At 41.5% G+C, this 18367-nt stretch overlaps 1 protein-coding gene across 2 annotated transcripts in view; it reads left to right on the top strand.

Annotated features, from left to right (window-relative positions):
- Positions 1–1816: 1816 nt before the first annotated feature.
- Positions 1817–18367, top strand: part of TGFBR2 (transforming growth factor beta receptor 2) — a 60943-nt gene continuing 44392 nt past the window's right edge. The window contains exons 1-2 of one of the 2 annotated variants that reach the window (XM_068206272.1): positions 1817–1939; positions 2127–2372. In XM_068206272.1, coding sequence (XP_068062373.1) covers positions 2279–2372 — 94 coding nt within the window. In that variant the 5' untranslated portion in view covers positions 1817–1939; positions 2127–2278. Of the gene's footprint in view, positions 2373–18367 lie in introns of both variants that reach the window. The other variant, XM_068206264.1, reaches the window with a different exon arrangement.

Below are 18367 nucleotides of genomic sequence, written 5' to 3'. Positions count from 1 at the left end.
TCTCTGAACATCCAAAGCGCAGCTGTAGCACAGTCCTCACTGCATGATGTATCTGTAAAAATAAAGGCAGTACTTACATGGAAATATCAAATTCCTGAAGTCCACTTGTACTGGACTTCACACTTGCTGGGTAACGGGTGCCATATCACCTCATGTGAGAGAAGGGGCAGTGATGCCTGGCTGCTCTCAAGGATTTTAGACTACTGGAAACGTAAGTGCAGCCCTTCCCAAAGCCTCCATCTACTGCAAGCCCCTCACCTACTGCCAGACCCTGGATGAGAGAGACTGGGCAGAATATGGCTATATTGGAGAAGAGCCATAGCACTCATGTGAAGGAGAGAGATGCAAGTGAGACAGCATCAGGCTTGCCAAGTCACACCTGGATCGTGACAGGTTTGAATAGTAATATTAAATCTGTACTTATTTGCTTTTAAACTTCTTTTTTTATGTTGGAAGGTAGTAACCAAAAACTAACAGGAGAGTTCAGCACACACAGCCAACTTTCTAAGCAAACAGCAACTCTTTGGCACCTGCAACTTGACAGCTCTGAGGAGAGAGCAGTGTACAGCACACAGTATATATTTGTGTGAGTTGAGAAATGCTTTTGTTTAAGTGGATACTGAAAACACGGTCACCTTCTAGCACAGAGCTGGTGCACAGGAACTGATAAGAACACTCCAGTCTGTGCTCAAAGGGGAGTCTGCAACTTTTCTTACCTCTGGAGGGTGGTGACCACCACTTGTTTGAGTGAATCTTGACTATATAAAAAGAGGGTGAGGGAGAGGAAAATGCTCTTGGAGAGAGGTTTATGAGACTTTGTACCATCAACTGAGACTTCATGGTGAAAATATGTATTTAGGGAGTGTTTAAATTTACATAAAAGCACAATGATTTTTTTTTAAATGTCTGTTATAAGCCAATTAAATTCTTTATGCAAACATTTCCAAATTCAAACAGAGGTGATCTGGGACATTCAGAGCATGATTACATATATTCCCCCTGAGGGCTTAGTCCTCTTTCTGAAATACCCAGATCTGTATCTCTAACTAGTGTTGTAACCGAGACAAAAGCGAATCAACAACGTTGGAACAATCGCCCTCAAATTATCCCCATGTACATTAGTTTACCCTTCAATCAATGCCCAGCCATTTAACTCGGAGAGGAGGGAAGATTGTGAGCTGAAAATGGGTTTCAATACAACTGCTGGCTCTGCAGTGGCTGGATTTATACTGGCAGAGAGCTGAAGCCTTATTCAGGTTCAAAACTGAATGGTTCTTACAGTCTCTGACTGGGCCATGAAAAGCTGGCATCACTGGTGTGGTCCTACTCTCTGAATCCTAGGTGCAACTTCCCTCTTGCAAAGAAGGCAAAATATCTGGTAGAAGTTCCTTTGGAGAGGGATGGAGACGAACTTCATTTGTGTCACATACACAGCATTTGATATAAAGTAGGTAACAAGTTGTTCCAGTCAGCTTCAACATCTGCAAGCTGAGTGCCCAGCTAGTCTACGTGAATATTTCCTGCGGTTACCCTGACTTCAACCTCCCCTGCTCCCTGCTTTAGTTCATCTGGGGGTTACATCCTTGTTTCCGATACCGGCTCTGCAGAGGAGGAAAGAGGCTGCTGCTGCAGCATCATTAACGTCAGGGATACGGATGCGAGGAGGAGCTCTGCTAAGTCCCCATGTCCCAGATGACACGACTGGGTCCTTTTCAACTCGCAGGGAGCGAGTAGTAGCCCTCCGAGCTGGCGGTTTCCTGTCGACCTTGAGCCTCCTCGCAAGCCACGGTGCAGCCCCGGGCTGTGCCCGGTCCCCGCCTCGGAGGGAGGCAGGCGCAGGGATCCGGGCTGCACGTCGGGGCTGGCCCCGACGCGCTTGTGGTGGGAGAGCCAGACCTGAGAGGGGCTGGCCTCTGGCAGATGATTGACACCAAACTGGGTGAGGTTTCATGTTAAAAGAAAAAAAAAAAAAAAAAAAAAAGAAAAAAAAAAAGAAAAAGGAAAGAAAAAAGGGCGAGAGCAGGGGAGGGGGGTGACTGTGGGAAGGGGGAGAAGGAACTACTGTAAGAGTAAGAAAGTCCAGCCCAGCTGTTTGCGAAGTTTAAGATTTCCTGTTTCCCCTGCAGCGCCGAAGTGAAGTTTCAGTGAGTCACCCGCGGTCCCGAGCAGCGGAGCGGCGCAGCCCCGCTCCCCGCCAGCCCCGCCACCGCCGCCGCGGCCTCCCCGCCGCCCCCGCGCCCTGCCCGCGGCTCGCCGGCCGCGCCGATCCGGCTCCGCGATGACTCCCCGGCTGCCGAGGAGCCTGCGGCGGCTGCTGCTGCGCCTTTCCCTCTGGGTGCTCATGGGCAGCTCGGTCCCCGCTCTGCTCCGGGGTAAGTGCGCGCCGGCCCGCGCTGCCGCTTGACAGCTGCTGGGGCCGGAGCGGGGCGGGAGGGGACGGGGGCAGGCGGCGGGGGACAGGCGTCCGCCGCGGGAGGCAGGGGACACGGTTGCTGAGAAAGTTTTGAAGCTGGAAACATTTCGGGAGGGCGTGAGCGTGTTTGTTGATGGCCCTGCGGGAGAGTAAGCGGGGAAGAAAGGACAGGGAATCTCGGGGTTTCGCGGCCAAAGCTCAGATCCGTCCGTGGAGGGGACAGGGGGGAGAAAGGAGCGGATTCGGCAGGAAATCAGCAGGGTCTGCTCGGGCCGGAGGAGCCCGGAGAGGGCATCTGGGGGGCTGCTTGCGGGGGCCGGGGGAAGGGCTGCAGGCCCTGCCCGCAGCTGATGCGGCGGCTCCCGCACCTGGTGCCGGCCCCGTGCGCAGGGATGGGCCGGGGGCGCGGGCCGGGGAGCCCGCGGCCCCTTGGCAGCGCGCTCCGGCCCCGGCCCCGGCAGCGCCGCTCCGGCTGGGCACCGGCTGTCCTGCACAGCCGCGGCCACTCGGCTGGAGGTGCCTCGGGTGGCTCTCAGAGCGAGGGCCTGTGCGTGGCCACAGAGCCCGCTGCTGCGTGGGTCTGCACTTGGTTACCAAAACTTGGGTTTCGTGAGAGTTTCTGCGAAGAGCGGAGTTTAGCCGTGCTGTGAGCAGTTGGACTGAAAAGCACTCATTCCTCTAGCACTGACTGCGCATGTTGTTTGACTCCCTTTAAAAATGACATTTTATAATCCTTATCCTGCTTCTACCAAGACATCCTTAGATAGGTTTTTGGGGTCTGCGGCTTGCAGTATTCTTCATACCATAATTTGTAATATACCATGAGCTTAAAGTTCTGCTGCAAAAACAAGATTCCTGCCCTGAGCAGCTTTCTGTCACTGTCCTACTAGTAGTTACCCACATCTGCGAATTAACATCTGTAATGTCAATATTAGGGCCCTAAATCACGTTGCAGAACAAGTGGTGAACCTAAAAGAAGAACAGGAGATTGCAGCAAACTGCATCTGAAACACTTGTGAAGAATTAAGTAGCTTTCTAAGATGTCTTGTAATGGCACATCTAGTTTTAGTCTTCAGGTAAGGTGTGCAGACACCTGGGCTTCTACAAACTTTGCCCTGGGCCCTCTGATTCTGCTGTCTGGTCCATTCATGATCAGTAGTTGATCCCAAATTTTGGCTGAACCATAATAACATGAAGCGGATGACTCTTGAATAGCTACTGCCTTTAGCTATGTGCAGTTTTGACTAACTTCATGCTTCATTAACAGCCCTGTCAAAGTCAACAGGTTGTGCATACCTGCAAAGTTACTCATGAAAGCTTAGGGCAGAAGAAAACAACAGTGTATCAATAAGACACTATGGTGTCCCACAGCTCAAAATTATATTAAATTTGAGGTGTGTAGCTTCTTGTTAATTTTTTATATATATTTTCTATAATTTTTCATTAATATAAATCATACTCAACTAGTGATGGCCTTTATTTTGACCACAGCCTCAAACTTTTTCAGATTCCCATCACAAAAATATTTAAATGGAGAAGCTCAGCTTTTGTTAATCTTGTGTTATTTATTATTATACTTTTTTTTTTTAACACTCAATCATTTATAGACAGTCTCAAACTACGGGTAGATTTTTAAAAGTGGGAATGGCTCAAGAGTTGACTCTTCTTTCTTGTCATAGGTCCAGTGAGGAAAAAGAACATAAACTGGTTACAATTCCAGCATTTTTCATACTCATCTTCATCTACACCCTACAATAACCAAAACTGAGTAGACCTGTTGTCAGATAATCTATCCCATAGCTCCAAAAGCTGTTTTGATAATCACTGTAGGATTCTATTGTGCAATAGAATTCTATTATGACAGGAAAGCAACAGTTCTGTGGAGCAGAAAGTGTGAGGTTTGGATGTTGGTAGTTATTTGGCACCAGAATGAAAATTAGAGCTGCCAAATTCTTAGGGGAAAACAAAACAGGAAAAAAACCCCAGCTACTTATTTTGTAATAATTCATCAGTATAGTAAAGCTGAAAAAAAAAAAAAAAGGAGATATATCAGTCTCAGAAGACCTCAGTTCCCAGGAGTGTCTACTAACTAACCAGATGCTGGTTAACAAAGCACCAGCTAAAATTTCATTTTAACATTCCTCACAGCAAAATATAAGACAAGAATGACACATTCCCATAAAGATTTTGGACAAAACCACAAATTCATGAACAGGTTCAATAGGAATTATCTCCTTTGAAAAAGAAAACTGTCATGTTCTGTTCTACACAGAAGTAATTTACCTTTTTTTGCATAGAGTAAAGGGGCAAGGTGTGATTTTTTGGAATTATTTTGAATGATTTATTGAGCATTTTATCAATTAATGTCAGTGCAGAACAGCAGTTGCCCACGTAAGAAATTTGCGTTTGTGTGTTCAAGTGAATATGAATTTTTAGTTTGTCTTTGGGTTATCATAACCAGAAATTTGTTCCTTGGAATAATCCATGTAATAATTGTTCATCTCTGAACATCAGGAACTTAATTTCTCCATTCAGCCAAACTCTATTTGCATTATTGCTATTTTTTTAAAAGCCATATCAGAATTAGATAATTTTATAGTATGAAAATCAAATTTAGAGCTTCAGATGTTTGCAAAAGGGAAGTAGGAGAGCAAACTTCTTGTAATGGGATGGAATATGTTTGTAACAGGATTGAGTCTAAAATGCATTCCTGCCCCCAATTAAAACTGGCATTTTTCCAGGTATTTCAGGAGGGAAGTAAGGATATCTTAGAGATGGTATTGCATTTCTTCTATATATGGGGTATCCTTGAATTGTGAGACTTTTATACCTAAGACTTTGAAAAACACTTTTGTTTATTTGCTGTTTCTAGTTCATTGGCATTAACATGCTTCTCTAATACTCAGGTGGTGAATTCCATATCAGAATAGTTTCTATTAAAAAATTATGAGCCAGATCTTAAGCTGCTGCAAATGAATATAGTTTCATTAGCATTAGTAGAGTTATACAGAGTTATAGCAGGTTTCCTGAAACAGTTTCAAAAGTAATTTCCAAAAAAAAGGGCAATGGAGTAATTCAGAGTTTTTTATATTCATATTATTTTTTCACTCATATTTTATAAACAATTACTATTATATGACCTTTATTTAGTGAAACAACATTGCTTCACAATGAAATACTCCTTTCTGGGATGAACTGTTACAGTTTCAAAGATGCAGCATCCTATAATGGTGCCTAATAAAAGTTGTCATTGTGACAAGGTTGACTCTGAACATAGGAGGAAATATGGTGTCAGACTCTTACAGAAGGAAAATTCCTCAGGGTTTGGTTTGTGGGGGTTTTTGCAAGTTTCTTTTTATCAAAGGCTTTTAGGAAGCATTTGCTCTTTTGAGGGGAGAAAAAAAGAGCATAGTATCACTGTAGCACCAGTTGTTGGAGTTTCCAATGCTTATATTTCCTTTGCAAGGTATTTTTAAAATGATACTTTGTTTTTTGATTTTTTTTTTTTTTTTTTTTTTTTTTTTGCATTTGTGTCATAGGAACTCTTTTCTCAGTAACATATGTATGTGCTACATGCACTTTGCTAACATTCACTGCCACTTCTTCTGCCTCAGAAGAGCTGCGCCTTACTTCCAGTACTGCCAAAGTGAGGAAAACCAGCAGGTTGTGCCCAATCTGTTATCTTAGATCCTGCATAACAGGGTGTGTTTATAGCAGCTAGGTATGAAGCATGCTCACTGGTGCAGGGACAGATTCTGATGAAAGTGGTCCATGCAATCTCCTGGCATGGCATGGCTACAGTCCAAGCCCACAGTGAAAGGAAGGGCTTCCAGCCACCTCTGTGGTCACGGGATCAGCAGTGGGGACATGGGCTGCTACAGCCCTGATTTGTCCATGGTTCCTACAGCCCTTCTGGCACCTGACAAGTGGAGGATTGAAAGGGTGCCCTGAGACAGGCGGGAGACAACAGCGACATTTCCTTTGCCACAGAGGACTTTTGACTGAGGACCCCTTTTGACTCAGGGGAAATACCCAAGCAGGCACATCCCAGGAGCATTAGACATTTTGTATTGCCAGAGTATTGCAAACTCAGTAAAACTGACTGAGGTATCAACCAGTCTCTAAAGATGTTGAAGAGTACAAGGGGTTCCCAGCATGAAGCAGTGGAGAGCTAGTCTTGGTATGGAAAAGAAAGTTGGCTGAATCCTAGTCTAAGAGAGTGAGGGGCTGAGATTTGGGCTACTTAATTGGTCTTTAGCCTTACATTTTGTTTGTGTTAGAGGGTTTTTTTGTTATTTTGTAGGGGGTTTTTTCCCCTATAGGATAATGGGAAGTGATTTTTAAACCCTTATAAAATGGTTTCAAGAATAAAATAAAAGGCGAAGGAAAAACACTTGTATGAACTCTCATTCTGGAAGCTTAAAATAGACTAAAATAAATCAGAAAGAGTATATCTCTGCTTTGACAGCCAAAGTCCTTTGGAAGTTTAATTTCACTGGCAGGTGTTGTATTAAGAAACAGCAGAGGAGGTTCTTACCACAGGGGATAGATTGCTTTTACAGCAAGGAATGGGCGTACACACTGGGACAGGGCAAATGCCACTGTAAGCAATGGGTTGGCACTAAACATGTGCAGAATTGGGTCCTCAGTGACCCAGCTAAGTCTTCAACAGTTGTTTTTCATATTATGTCTGCACTCTGGCCTAGCGACAGAGCAGCAGCACTGGCATTTGTTGAGTACAACATTTTATATCCTACTGTCTGAAAGAACACAGCTTCAGTTGTGTACAGATGTTTAGGGTAAGATATGTAAAGAGAGGAGATTGCTTCAAACACCATCCACTGATGGAATCTCATCCAGAGGAGTAGTTAGAACTAACAAATCTCACCAGGAAATGCTTAATTCTATTTTTTCCTGTTGACAGCATGCTCATCATTTTTATGTGTCCATTAGCTTCTAGAGATTCAAGCAGAATTGAAATTGAAACATGTTTTAAGGGCCCTGCCCAGCAGTTCAGATAGCCTAATGTCACCTTGTTTGCATTGCTGCAAAGCTTTAGCAACTGTTCTAGATTTTAAGAAATGATAACGTTAGCAGAGTCAGGGGAAATACTGGTTGCTGATTTGTCCATGTTCATGTGTATTTTTTTAAATATGCCATTTCCTTGCCCTTTGTCTTGCTGTGAATGCCACTGTACTTGTTACAGCTGGAGCTACCTGGATTTTAAAGCCTTTTCACCTCTGGGAAGATCGTCTCGGGAAGAAGTAGTTTTCCCTTGCTCAAACAACTGGTATTTAGAAGAACTTCCTGCTGGCATTCATCCCTGAGTTAATCTGGTTAGAATTAGAGCTGGTTGAGAGTTTTTGACACTGTTTTTCGTGGGAAAATGCTGATTTGTCAAAACTGAGACAATTTGTGGAAATGTACCAGTTTCCATTAAACTTTCATCAGGAAACATTTCCTTTTTTTTTTTTTTTTTTTTTTTTTGGTTTTTTTTTTTTTTTTTTGTTTCTTCCATAGTCCACAGTGGAATTTCTAATATAGAAAGACAGGGAAATAATAATTAATCAATAATTAGAATAAACAATGGTCAGTGGAAGAAAAGTGGGATTAAGTGCATGGCCTGACTCACAAAATGCACATTTGAAATTGGAGCTCCCCCTATCCTCCCCAGGATACTGGAGGGCTGTCACTCTCACTCGGCATGCATATAGCGGCATCCCCATGTCTGTTACCTCAACTGATTTTGGTTTCACTCTGTTGTGAATATGAAAATGTGTGAAATGTTGAAGCACTTTGTGGGGCAGGAAAAAGCATTCCCCTGACAGCGTTTTTAAGGTTGACCTGTAGCCATGTGTTCATTTGCTCCTTGTTGGGTGGGAATGGCAGTGCTCTGAATGGCTGGTGTTTTCTAGTCTTTGTTTCATATCATAATAACAAGCTGTATTCAGAAATTTGTGTCATGCAAAGGAACTGCAATTTTGATTATTAACAGTCCTATTTGTCTGATTCCAGGATTCCAATTCTCTGCTCACCCAGAGCAGTGTTTTGGCAAAATTTGGACTGAAATTAATAGATTTCAGGAACAGATAGAGGAGTCTGCTTCCTCACACTTAAAGCATGCTTCAGTTGACAAGCCAGCAGTTACATCCCTACAGTGACACCTGGGATTAACGCTGTGCTTTTCCAGTGGCAATCTGAAACCAGAGGTATTAGAAAGCTGTCTTCTGTTCCTTCTGTCTTCTGTTTGTACCCAAGCACTTCAGCCCACACCCTCAAATGAGCTGTTTCCCTGTTCTCTTAAGTAGATACCTGAGGTATTAAGGTAAAAAAGAAAGATTTATCAAGCAGCCAAAGCTGTATATTTAGCCAGTGATTTGCAAGTCACACCACATTCTTTATAGTGTGTTTATAGTTACCAATAACACAAGTTTTGAAATATCAGTTCTGCCCTCTCTGCAGCTGATGAATTCTTCCAAAACATTGCATTGATATTCCCGTGGGCTTCGTTTAATGCAGCATTAAATCTCAGTTAAAACAACTGGTCTATGCAGAGGACATTAGAAAATGCGTATTTGTTCTCAAGGTCGTGGTGGCTCTGTCAGGGCTTAGAGACTTCCTTCTGTTAGAAAAGCAAGTGAATTTGAAGAGTACAGCCAGAGAGCAGTGGGAAGGTCTCACAGTTCTATTCCTCGGAGCAACGTTTTCCGAGTAAAGACCAGAGCGTGGTTCTTATGTGCCTGGGGCACTTTAACAGGTCTCTTTAAAAACTAGCATTGTGCAAGTGGAGCGCGTGCAGCCAGACTGTCAGCTGGCATAAATCAGCTTCCTCTGTTGAAGGCGAGGAACCTGCCCTGATTTATACCAGCTGGCAGAATCTGGCCACAGAATAAATAATAGGCAACTGTATGTTATGAGGCTGTAATTCCCTCGAGGGGGCTTTTGTGGTATCAGTCTTACAGGAGCCAGAGAGATCTGGTTCTCTTTCTAAAGAGCTAAAGAGTAATTTGACTGCAGTTTTTTTTGATGTCCTCAAAACATTAAGAATGGGAGATTTCAGAAAGAGAACACTTCTGAACTTCTTGTAAGGTATCATTAAGGTATCATTTTTTGCCCAGGAAGAGTCATGGTAGGGAAATTTGGGAGGATGCAGATGAATTGATGTGGGATAGGTAGTCCCAAAAAAAGATAAATATCTAAGAAGTATGATTTGTTATCAAGACCAGGCCTTTCCTTTGAAAACACTTGTGTGCATTTCTTAAGATGTATGAAAACTGAAGCTCCCTCATCACTGATAAGCTTCTAGTGCTGCTGTACTTAATAAGGAAGAAAAGTGGAGAATGTGAAATGAGGACTAAAGAACAAACGCCTCCTCAGAATGTGGATGTGTTTTTTAATTTTGTTTAACATTTTACCTGGAAGGATCATAAATGAGCTGGTATGAAATTTATTGACTTAGCAAGAAAAGGAGGTTCAGTAGATTTATCAAGTGTTGACCTATAATTCTCCTGGATCTAAATATTTTAGATGTGAGATGCTGGTGAGCCATCTCCCTCCAGTTTTAATCCTGCTGTGGATTCTTCAGCCCAGAATGGGATAAAGTACATCATGCCTATACCTCACCTGTTGGCATGGTTTGATGGTGCCTGGGGCTTTTGGATGATAATGTGGCAATTTTGTAGATTTCATCTCACTAACTAATATAAACACAACTTTAATGTTGCTGTTCAAGGGGCTGAACTTTGAAGCAGACCACAGATGATTAGTAATGGGTTATCTCTTCTGGTGATTTTCAGGGAAGAAAGCAGAAGCAGCTATCCAGGATTCTTGTGTGTCTTGAGATACCGATCTGGTCTGATCCCTGAGCCTAATTAGCAGTTTAGATACTGCTTGTTATATGAAGTTGCAGTACATCAGTGGTTTGGATAGCACAGCTTCAGCAACAATTTAAGAAAGGTCTTAGTTCTCAAAGGAGGATGAAAGTTCTTACCATTTTGGCTGCCCTCCTGATTTTAGCATTACCAGGCTGTCCTGACCAACTTCCATATGCTTTGGGAGCTCTGTGGCTGGAGCAAATGTGAAGTCATAGTTACAAGGACTCAGCATACCTTCAAGTACTGCAGCCAGCAGTGTATGTGAATAACTTCTGGCCACTAAAGTGTGTGCTTGGGGAAATAGGATAGATGTAACTATATCTTTTTCCTTTCCCAGCTTCTTTCCTCCACCTGCCTAGTCACTTAAAATATTCCTTCTTTATGCAATTAGTATCCACTCTGCAAATTCAGGCTCCACTTGGGATGCTCTGCTCTCAGCTCTGTAGCTATCTTAAGCTTTCCTTTAAAGTGGCTAGGTAATAATTTCAGAGTGTTCCATTCTTCTTGAGAAACTTACAGAAAGGGTGCAGGAAGTAAGGAGTAAATCTTTTTGTGTTTCACTAATGGGAAGCATTTCATGAGATTTTGAAAAATTTTGAACAATCTGCAGTCAGGAACCAATGGAGAAGAGCTGTCATTTGCAGCTCTTCTGGTGGTTGATCTTTTATTCCCATTGACCCGTTCTGCCCACCAGCATGCAGCAATCACCCTTCTCATTTGTCTCTGGCATACAAGGAGATCTGTGATTCTGCAGTGACGATGCTGTGGCAGTAGGCCAGCTGCCCTGCTGTGTACCTTCTACCTCACTACAGCTCCTATTACCAATTTTCATGGTTGCCTTGCCTCCTTTTCCTACAGTGGTTAGAGCTTTTGCCCTGAAAGTGGGAGACCCATGGTCATGTCACTCCTCAGCCTGAGAGTAGCTAAACTCCATCAATGAAGGGCTCTAGGATGAAGGATCCTTGCTGGCTGAGACAGGGGAAGGCTTTAGAGGCAGCACTTTGCAGAAAAATGGTTGACATGTATGTGGGTGGTCCCCCAAAGCATGTCACAGGAGAAGAAAGCCTGTTCCCTGATGGATTCATTCATTATTCCAGCCCCTGCAGGGTAACTGATATTCTCTCCAGGGAGTTCACAGCACAACAAAGAGACACTTTACATACAGAATCTTTTTTCCTTTCTAAACTGAAAACAACAATTTCTCATCTTCATGAAAAGATCAGAGGGGACCATGTAATAGTCATGACTTAGTAAGCTTCTTTATTTAAGCCTTCACAAAGTAACTAGGTCAGCAATACATGCTTCTGGGCTATTGAATTTCCCTTCTTCCCCTCAGTCTATTCTTCCATTTCCTCACCCAGCTTTACCACAAGGGAATGCCTTAAGTCAAAAATCTGGGAAGCTGATCCTTTTATTGCATTTCTAGTATTCTCATCTGGTAAGTACAGTGCCAGGCCATGAGGCTTTCAGAGCTATCATAACCCAAGTTTGCATGTAAACAGGAATACCACACTGTCTGGTTGTAACTAAAGCCATATCTGCTCTCTCTTTGCTCTGGATAATAGATATAGGAAGACATTCAGCAGGAAGGGATTGGTAAACTCTTCTGGAAAAGAAAATACAACCAAAATGTGTTTCTTTTTTTTTTTTTTATTTTTCTTTCTCCATCAGCTTCTTGCTCACACACTCCTTAATTCGCATTTATACTCAAGTATACTTACTTACATTTTATACTTTTGCGTTAAGGTTTCTGGCTGGCTGGGGTCTTTGCTGTTCTCACTTTTCTCTGAGGCCACACTGGCATGATGAATATTTATTCGTGTAGGAGCAGCCTAGGGATTCTTATATGTCCCCTGATTTTAATGTTTATGAAGGAAAATAAAAATGTGATCCCAGCTAAATCACCAATATTCAGGAACTAAGGTTCAGAATGAAGAATCAGCCATATCCTGTTATTTAAAAAAAAAATATGTACTTGACCCTAAAAGGATTTCAAAGTACTTGTATTAGACATGAAAGCTCATCCTATTCAGACTGGAAGGGATTAGAGGCTCCTTATTTCACATGGGAGAAAGAGACAAGATTTGTTGGTGACTTACAACTAAGAACAACTTTTGCATCTAAGCCTATGGTTAAAGCAGTGAATTAGGAAATGACAAGCCTCTCAGTCTTTAGAGACTCAAGCATAGACTTCCAGCTTCCCATGATTTCATCCACTGTATTTTTGAGGCCACCATTAAACTTCATTAAACACCATTACAAAGTACAATCATTTATATTAGTATTTCCACAGTTTCAACTTGTGTTGCTTAATATGTGGCAAAAAGTAATGCAATGATGTATTAATTACAGTTTCTATAGGCAAGTCTAGAACTTGTGGGAAATGAAGAGAGATTGTTTCAACACTTGTCTGTTGTGATTGGGAAACTGATGTTCAAAGAGTCATAACCCCTGTTCTTTCTCTACAGAAATTCTGGATTAAAGCCTTTAGAGCATCCAGAAATTCTCAACAGTCTCAAACACCCTGTCAAGTTCAATAATATGTCAGCACTTTTTTTTCTCCCCTATTTTTCTCAGGTTAAGAGGCTGTGTGCCAGGGGCTTGGTGAGGCACATGGAAGCATTGGTAATTTGCTTCTGTTTGACAACTGAAGGCCTAACTTTTCCTTCAGTTGTCCACATGTATAATAGTCGTGGTTCAGCCAATTTGCACATTCCCAAACCAGGCTTTTTTCTTCTGGTGGTTTATAGTATGATTATCAGGCATGTACCTACTCATGGTTTGAAGGCAGAAACTTACTGGCCTTCTCATGGGTGGAGGTGGGTAGCAAATGCTAGAAGCAAACCACTAATTATTTGAAGTATCTTACCCTTGAAAGCTAATGACAAGGCACATTTACCACTATCATAACCACATACCTGGAAATAGAAAGCACTGACACCTGCTTTTCCAAGCTGTTGCTTAACATGAGTACTTAGACTGCCCATAAAATCATCACTTTTCCCTTTAAAAGGTGGATTTTGATTTAAGTTTCCATTGTGCTTTTGGAAATGAGATATAGTTTGCTTTTACCAGGACATCAATTTCTACTCTATTGTCCTTAGCCTGCAGTGGGTGAGGAAGGAGGAAGTACAGTTTGTTTGGAACCATGGTGTCTTTTTTGCATTTTCAGGTGAGAGTTTAATCTTAATATAAATTTCCTACTTTTTCAACATGATGGACTGTTGTGGTTTTGGGCATAGGAAGAGCTAAAGAATTAGGAATGGTACCTACAGCTGCTGCTCTCTGGTTGGATATAAGATATGGTTGCTCAGATTGGTCAGATATGCAGGCACTTTGCCATGCCTTCTTAAGTTACCATAAATAACATAAACACCACTAACTGGGATAATGTGCTTTAAGGCACAGTTAAGGTAGTGCAACCTAGCTAAATCTGGTCTGCCAGAATGTTTAGCTGTAGGTAGCAGATCTCATGTGGATGTTTGCCACAGTTATTTGGTGGAAAATAGGGTTTTAAGCTGTGCTAAGTTGATATTTTAGACTCAGTGGGAGAGGATATTATGAAAGGTGAAAAATCATCTGTTCTGAAAAATGGAAGCTGTAGGTGAGTGAAACCACCCCAGACATAAGGTGTGCAGTTTTAGCAAACTGGATACTTTCATTATTAGAGTATGGCCAAGGCATGTGATGGACTTTCCAATGTGAATCTCTAAATTAAGACTGGGTTTGGCTTGTAAAACACATACCCAGGTAATTTAGGGCTTTGCAAAACTAGCTGGGTGGAATGGCTTCACTTTCAGAAGGCCAGACTGGGAACACCATCCATAGAGTCATAGAACTTGTGCAGCCTTTGAATCTTTGATGCAGCAGGTTTCCACCACCAGGCTGGTATCATTCACATCCCTCTCAGAATTAAGACTAGCATCTCCAAAAGTAACAAAACAGTTAAACTGATCTGCTAACTAATGTTGTACAGGGATATTTCAAATATGCGTGAGTTATAAAATTTTGCATTCAAGGAATTAAAAAAATGTCTCTATTGCTATGGAACACTTTTGTCTGGTATAGTCTAAGCTATTACTGTGTTGGGAAAGCTTGGAATTGTTTTGCCTGATGTGAACACTTTTAAAAACAGTGTTCTACATGAGCGCAGTATTTGTGCGAAATGGCAAAGTGACAGCTTTAGAGAATGAGCTGCCCATGTCACTGAGCAGTTTTGCCAGAAACCATAACAAAGCATGTAACTGGCTCATGGTGTTTAAAGGCTGCTGAGTGGCTCAGCTGCTATGACCATGTTATGCACAGCCTCCTCATTGACAGTTGTTGAAATAGTATTTTCATGACGTAATTATTAATCCACTTGGCATTTGACTAAAAAGATCAAGGCATTTCATAGAAGCCCTTAGACATCCTGCAGATTCCTACTGATTTGTACAGTTGAATAAGTGCCCTCCAGATTAAGGATGATGATGACCAATATCCAGAAACATTTGATGACTCTAAAATATTAAACATCAATGAGTATAAGTTGACATAGCAACACTCAGAAATCACAGCATCTGGTGAAGATCTTATCCTATTAAATTTAACTCATATATGTGACAATAAACATCTTCTGTCCTGCAGTAGCGGGAACATTATGTAGTAGCAGAGGAACATAATGCTGTGTGAGAAATGAACTGCACCATTTAAAAATTTATCAAGTGTCATTATATATTGCTTTTCACAGTTCTCAGTTGTTAGGAAAAAAAAAAGATTGAAGTAATTGGATGAAGTTTGAGGTATTCAGATGAAAATTGAGAGGCAGTGGTAGGTTGTGAGCTGCTGCTTGGCACACTCTTGTGATTCTGTCTTATCTCTTCCCAGCTTTCTCTTCAATAGAAGGAATTGTTTCATAGAGACTTAAATTAGTCTTTTCTTTGGAGTGTTTCTTTTAAACAAGCTTGCAAGTGTATATGCTGTCTTGGACTCCTGGTGAAAGATTATGGTCTTAAGAATGACCGAAGAAACAGTTGGAGGACTGAAATAGTGGATTTAGAGTAACAACTGGGAGGGGAAAACCCTGGAAATCCAACTTGATGTGTACATTTCAAATTTACAATTATATTCTGCCTCATAATAAATGAAGTGTAAGAGCCTGCAGTCCCTCACACTCTTCAAGCAGGTAGACTAAACATTTTAGATTGGCAAGTCCCTTCCTTTTGAGCACCACCTAATGTGGGAATGTCCTCCCCTTAGATTGTAATGCAAGCACCGCTGGGGGCTGGGTACTGCAAGCAGTGAGTAATGTTTTGTTGTATGGAATGAGAAGTGTTGTATTCCTACATGCAGGTTTTTTAGTGTCCATGGTAAATTTTTTTTAATGTGGGTGGACCATGGACTCATATAGATGCAAGCATCCTTAAAATACTCAGTTTTATGATATAGTGAATGAATTCTCTTTGCATGTGATTTAGAAATAATGGCAAAGATAAGGACCTTTCAGTGAAGTTTTAATAGAGGTATTTAAGGGTGAAATACCGATTTATTTCAGAATGGGCAGATTTCACTCATGGCTTTTATTTTCCTTTAAGCCCAGTAAAATTTCAACCTCAAATAGAAATGAAGGAGGTGATTATTCATGCCCTTATTTCAGCAGGGTGGTATTGCCAGCTAGTGATTCACAGTCTCAGAGGTAACTGGGGGGAGTAATTTGCAAATGCATGAAAAGGAACAGCTAATACCTGGGGGATATGTTAGCAAATTTACCTTTGGCAGACAAAGGAGATGCTGCTTTGTTGAGAGAGATACTTCTTTACCAAGAAATCTGATAACTCACTAACAGTGTGCCACAGCAGTAGGATCTTTACAACAGAAGTCTGTAAAAGAAAGTTTTCCTAAGGTTGAATATCATTAGAAGTGTGTAGTTTTATGCATATGCCCTTTTCTCAATACTCAGTATATAATTCCCATTAATAGTTGTGGCAGTTAGATGCATCTATCAAGATAGCATGTTCCCAGGGTATTGAATTCTATTATTCTGCTTCTTTGCATGTAACTTGACAGAGACAAATATAACCATCGAAGCTACTGAATTTGAGAAGGAGATGTATTTTTCTTCAAATCTATTCAAAGTGATTCTGCTCCTAGGGGATTACATTTGTGTCTAACTTTTCTCTGATTTACTATTTTAGCTGAGCTGATGGATTATGAAAGAGAATAATTTCTTTTTAATACTGTTTTTCCTGAATCTGTCATTCAAAACTTGCTGTGTGGGGACAGAATGGTTCATAAACACCATTTTCCTGAAGGAAAATGGCTTCTCACAGTAAAAAGGAGCTCTGAACAGAACTTCCGCATAAACATGTTTGCCCATCAGTAGCTGACAGAAGAGCCTCTGTGTGTGTGTGTTAAGGATGTGGACTTGTTAAATGAGTCTTCTTATTTGGAAACAGTTTCTCAAACAGACTAGGAATGATGGATTATATTCAGGTCTAGAGAAAGAAATTGAGTAGGATTCTGTCTTATCATAATCGGTAGATTATATTGTAAACTAGTACCATAATAGCATCCTCTAGTCATGGAATGTGCCTTAACTTAAATTCCAGATCTCAAATATTCCTCAAGTTCAGAGGTCTTCAAAAACCTAAATAAAATCAGGTCTTTCATGCTGCTTCCTAGTAAGTTGTCTTTTTATATTAAGCTTAAACCCAAATCCCCAAGTCTAAAATTGTTACTACAATTTTTGCATGCATAACATCCTTGTTTTTGTTTTGTTTTCTTATTTGTTCATTAATGGCTCGGAGGGACAGATAGTGGCAGTGAATGCCCTTTAAAAAAATCCCACTAATATCCTCCTTTTATCTGGAAAAACAAATATTTATCTATCCATCTGATTTATGTAGCAGTGTAATGACTGCAAGTTTGAAAGAACAGTTGTCTGGTTAATCCATTTAAATGCTTATTTTGATTGGGCAGCTGTGAGCCTTTGTGTGCACGCAGCTTCTCCCCACACTTACTGGAGTGTTACAAAATACCACAGAAATTCTGCCTTGGTCCAGCAGCAACCAGTGTACACACATACAGCTTTCTGTTGCACAGGTAGACACTCTTGCCATGCAGATCTCGTCCTTGTTTAAGGTGGCCTCAGGAGCTGTGGCCGAAGCCACTTTGCTCTGTCAGCTCCAATCCTGGCTGTATAGGTTGCTGAGATCATGCCTAAAGAATGTGGGTTCTGGTTAGAGGCACAAAGCACCCCCTAACTCATGGCAGCTGACTCAAAAGGTGCGCTTGTGAAGGGCCAGTGCAGAGGCTCACTACGGAGCTGTGCGTGGAAAAAGAGTGAGAAACTTCTGTTCAAATACCTCTGCCTGGGTGAAATTAGAGCACTGAGTGAAATTAGAGAATGGCCGGCCTGTGATTTATGTGCTCCCAACCATGCCACTGGACATCAAATCTTTTTATGTCTTACTCATGCTATTTCTGCACCTTGTTCTTCATAATTCTGAAGTATTTCCTGCTTATAAATGTGATGCTTAAACTGATATTTGAACAGATGCAGCCCATTCTAATTACTGTGTAATATTTTGGGATTGGTTTCAATTTACTTTTTTTTTTTTAATTTCAAATCCATTATTTGGGTTTGCCTTTGTTTGACTAAAGTTTTGTTTGTTGGTCCACAGGATCTTGATTCCAGTTTAGAGAAAGGAATTGTTGTCAGAAGCAGGATATTTGAAATCAGAGATACAATTTGCAGTTCAGCAGAAGTTTCAGAACAGAAGGTAAAACTTTTGTCTGGGTTTGCAAAGTGTTTTCCCAGACTTGTGGCAGTTTCAGGTAGATATTCATCACACTTTTCCCCTGAAACAAAGCAGAATTGGGGTGACTGGTTGAATTTTATTTTATGTGTTCACGTTACAGAACTGCAGCAAAATCAAATGTTTCATGTCAGACAGAGGATATATGTGCTTCACATACTCTCTGTCCTTTTAATATCCTTCCTCTTGGAAAAAATTGTATTCTAAAAACAAGACTGTTCTGACTGTTCCATCATCCTGGGAGGAGGAGGCATCTGCTAGGTCTCTGTACTGTTGAAGAAACA

This window comes from Anomalospiza imberbis, chromosome 1 (genome assembly GCF_031753505.1).
Source record: "Anomalospiza imberbis isolate Cuckoo-Finch-1a 21T00152 chromosome 1, ASM3175350v1, whole genome shotgun sequence".
Classification (NCBI taxonomy): domain Eukaryota; kingdom Metazoa; phylum Chordata; class Aves; order Passeriformes; family Viduidae; genus Anomalospiza; species Anomalospiza imberbis.
This window is presented reverse-complemented; position numbering and strand designations above follow the sequence as displayed.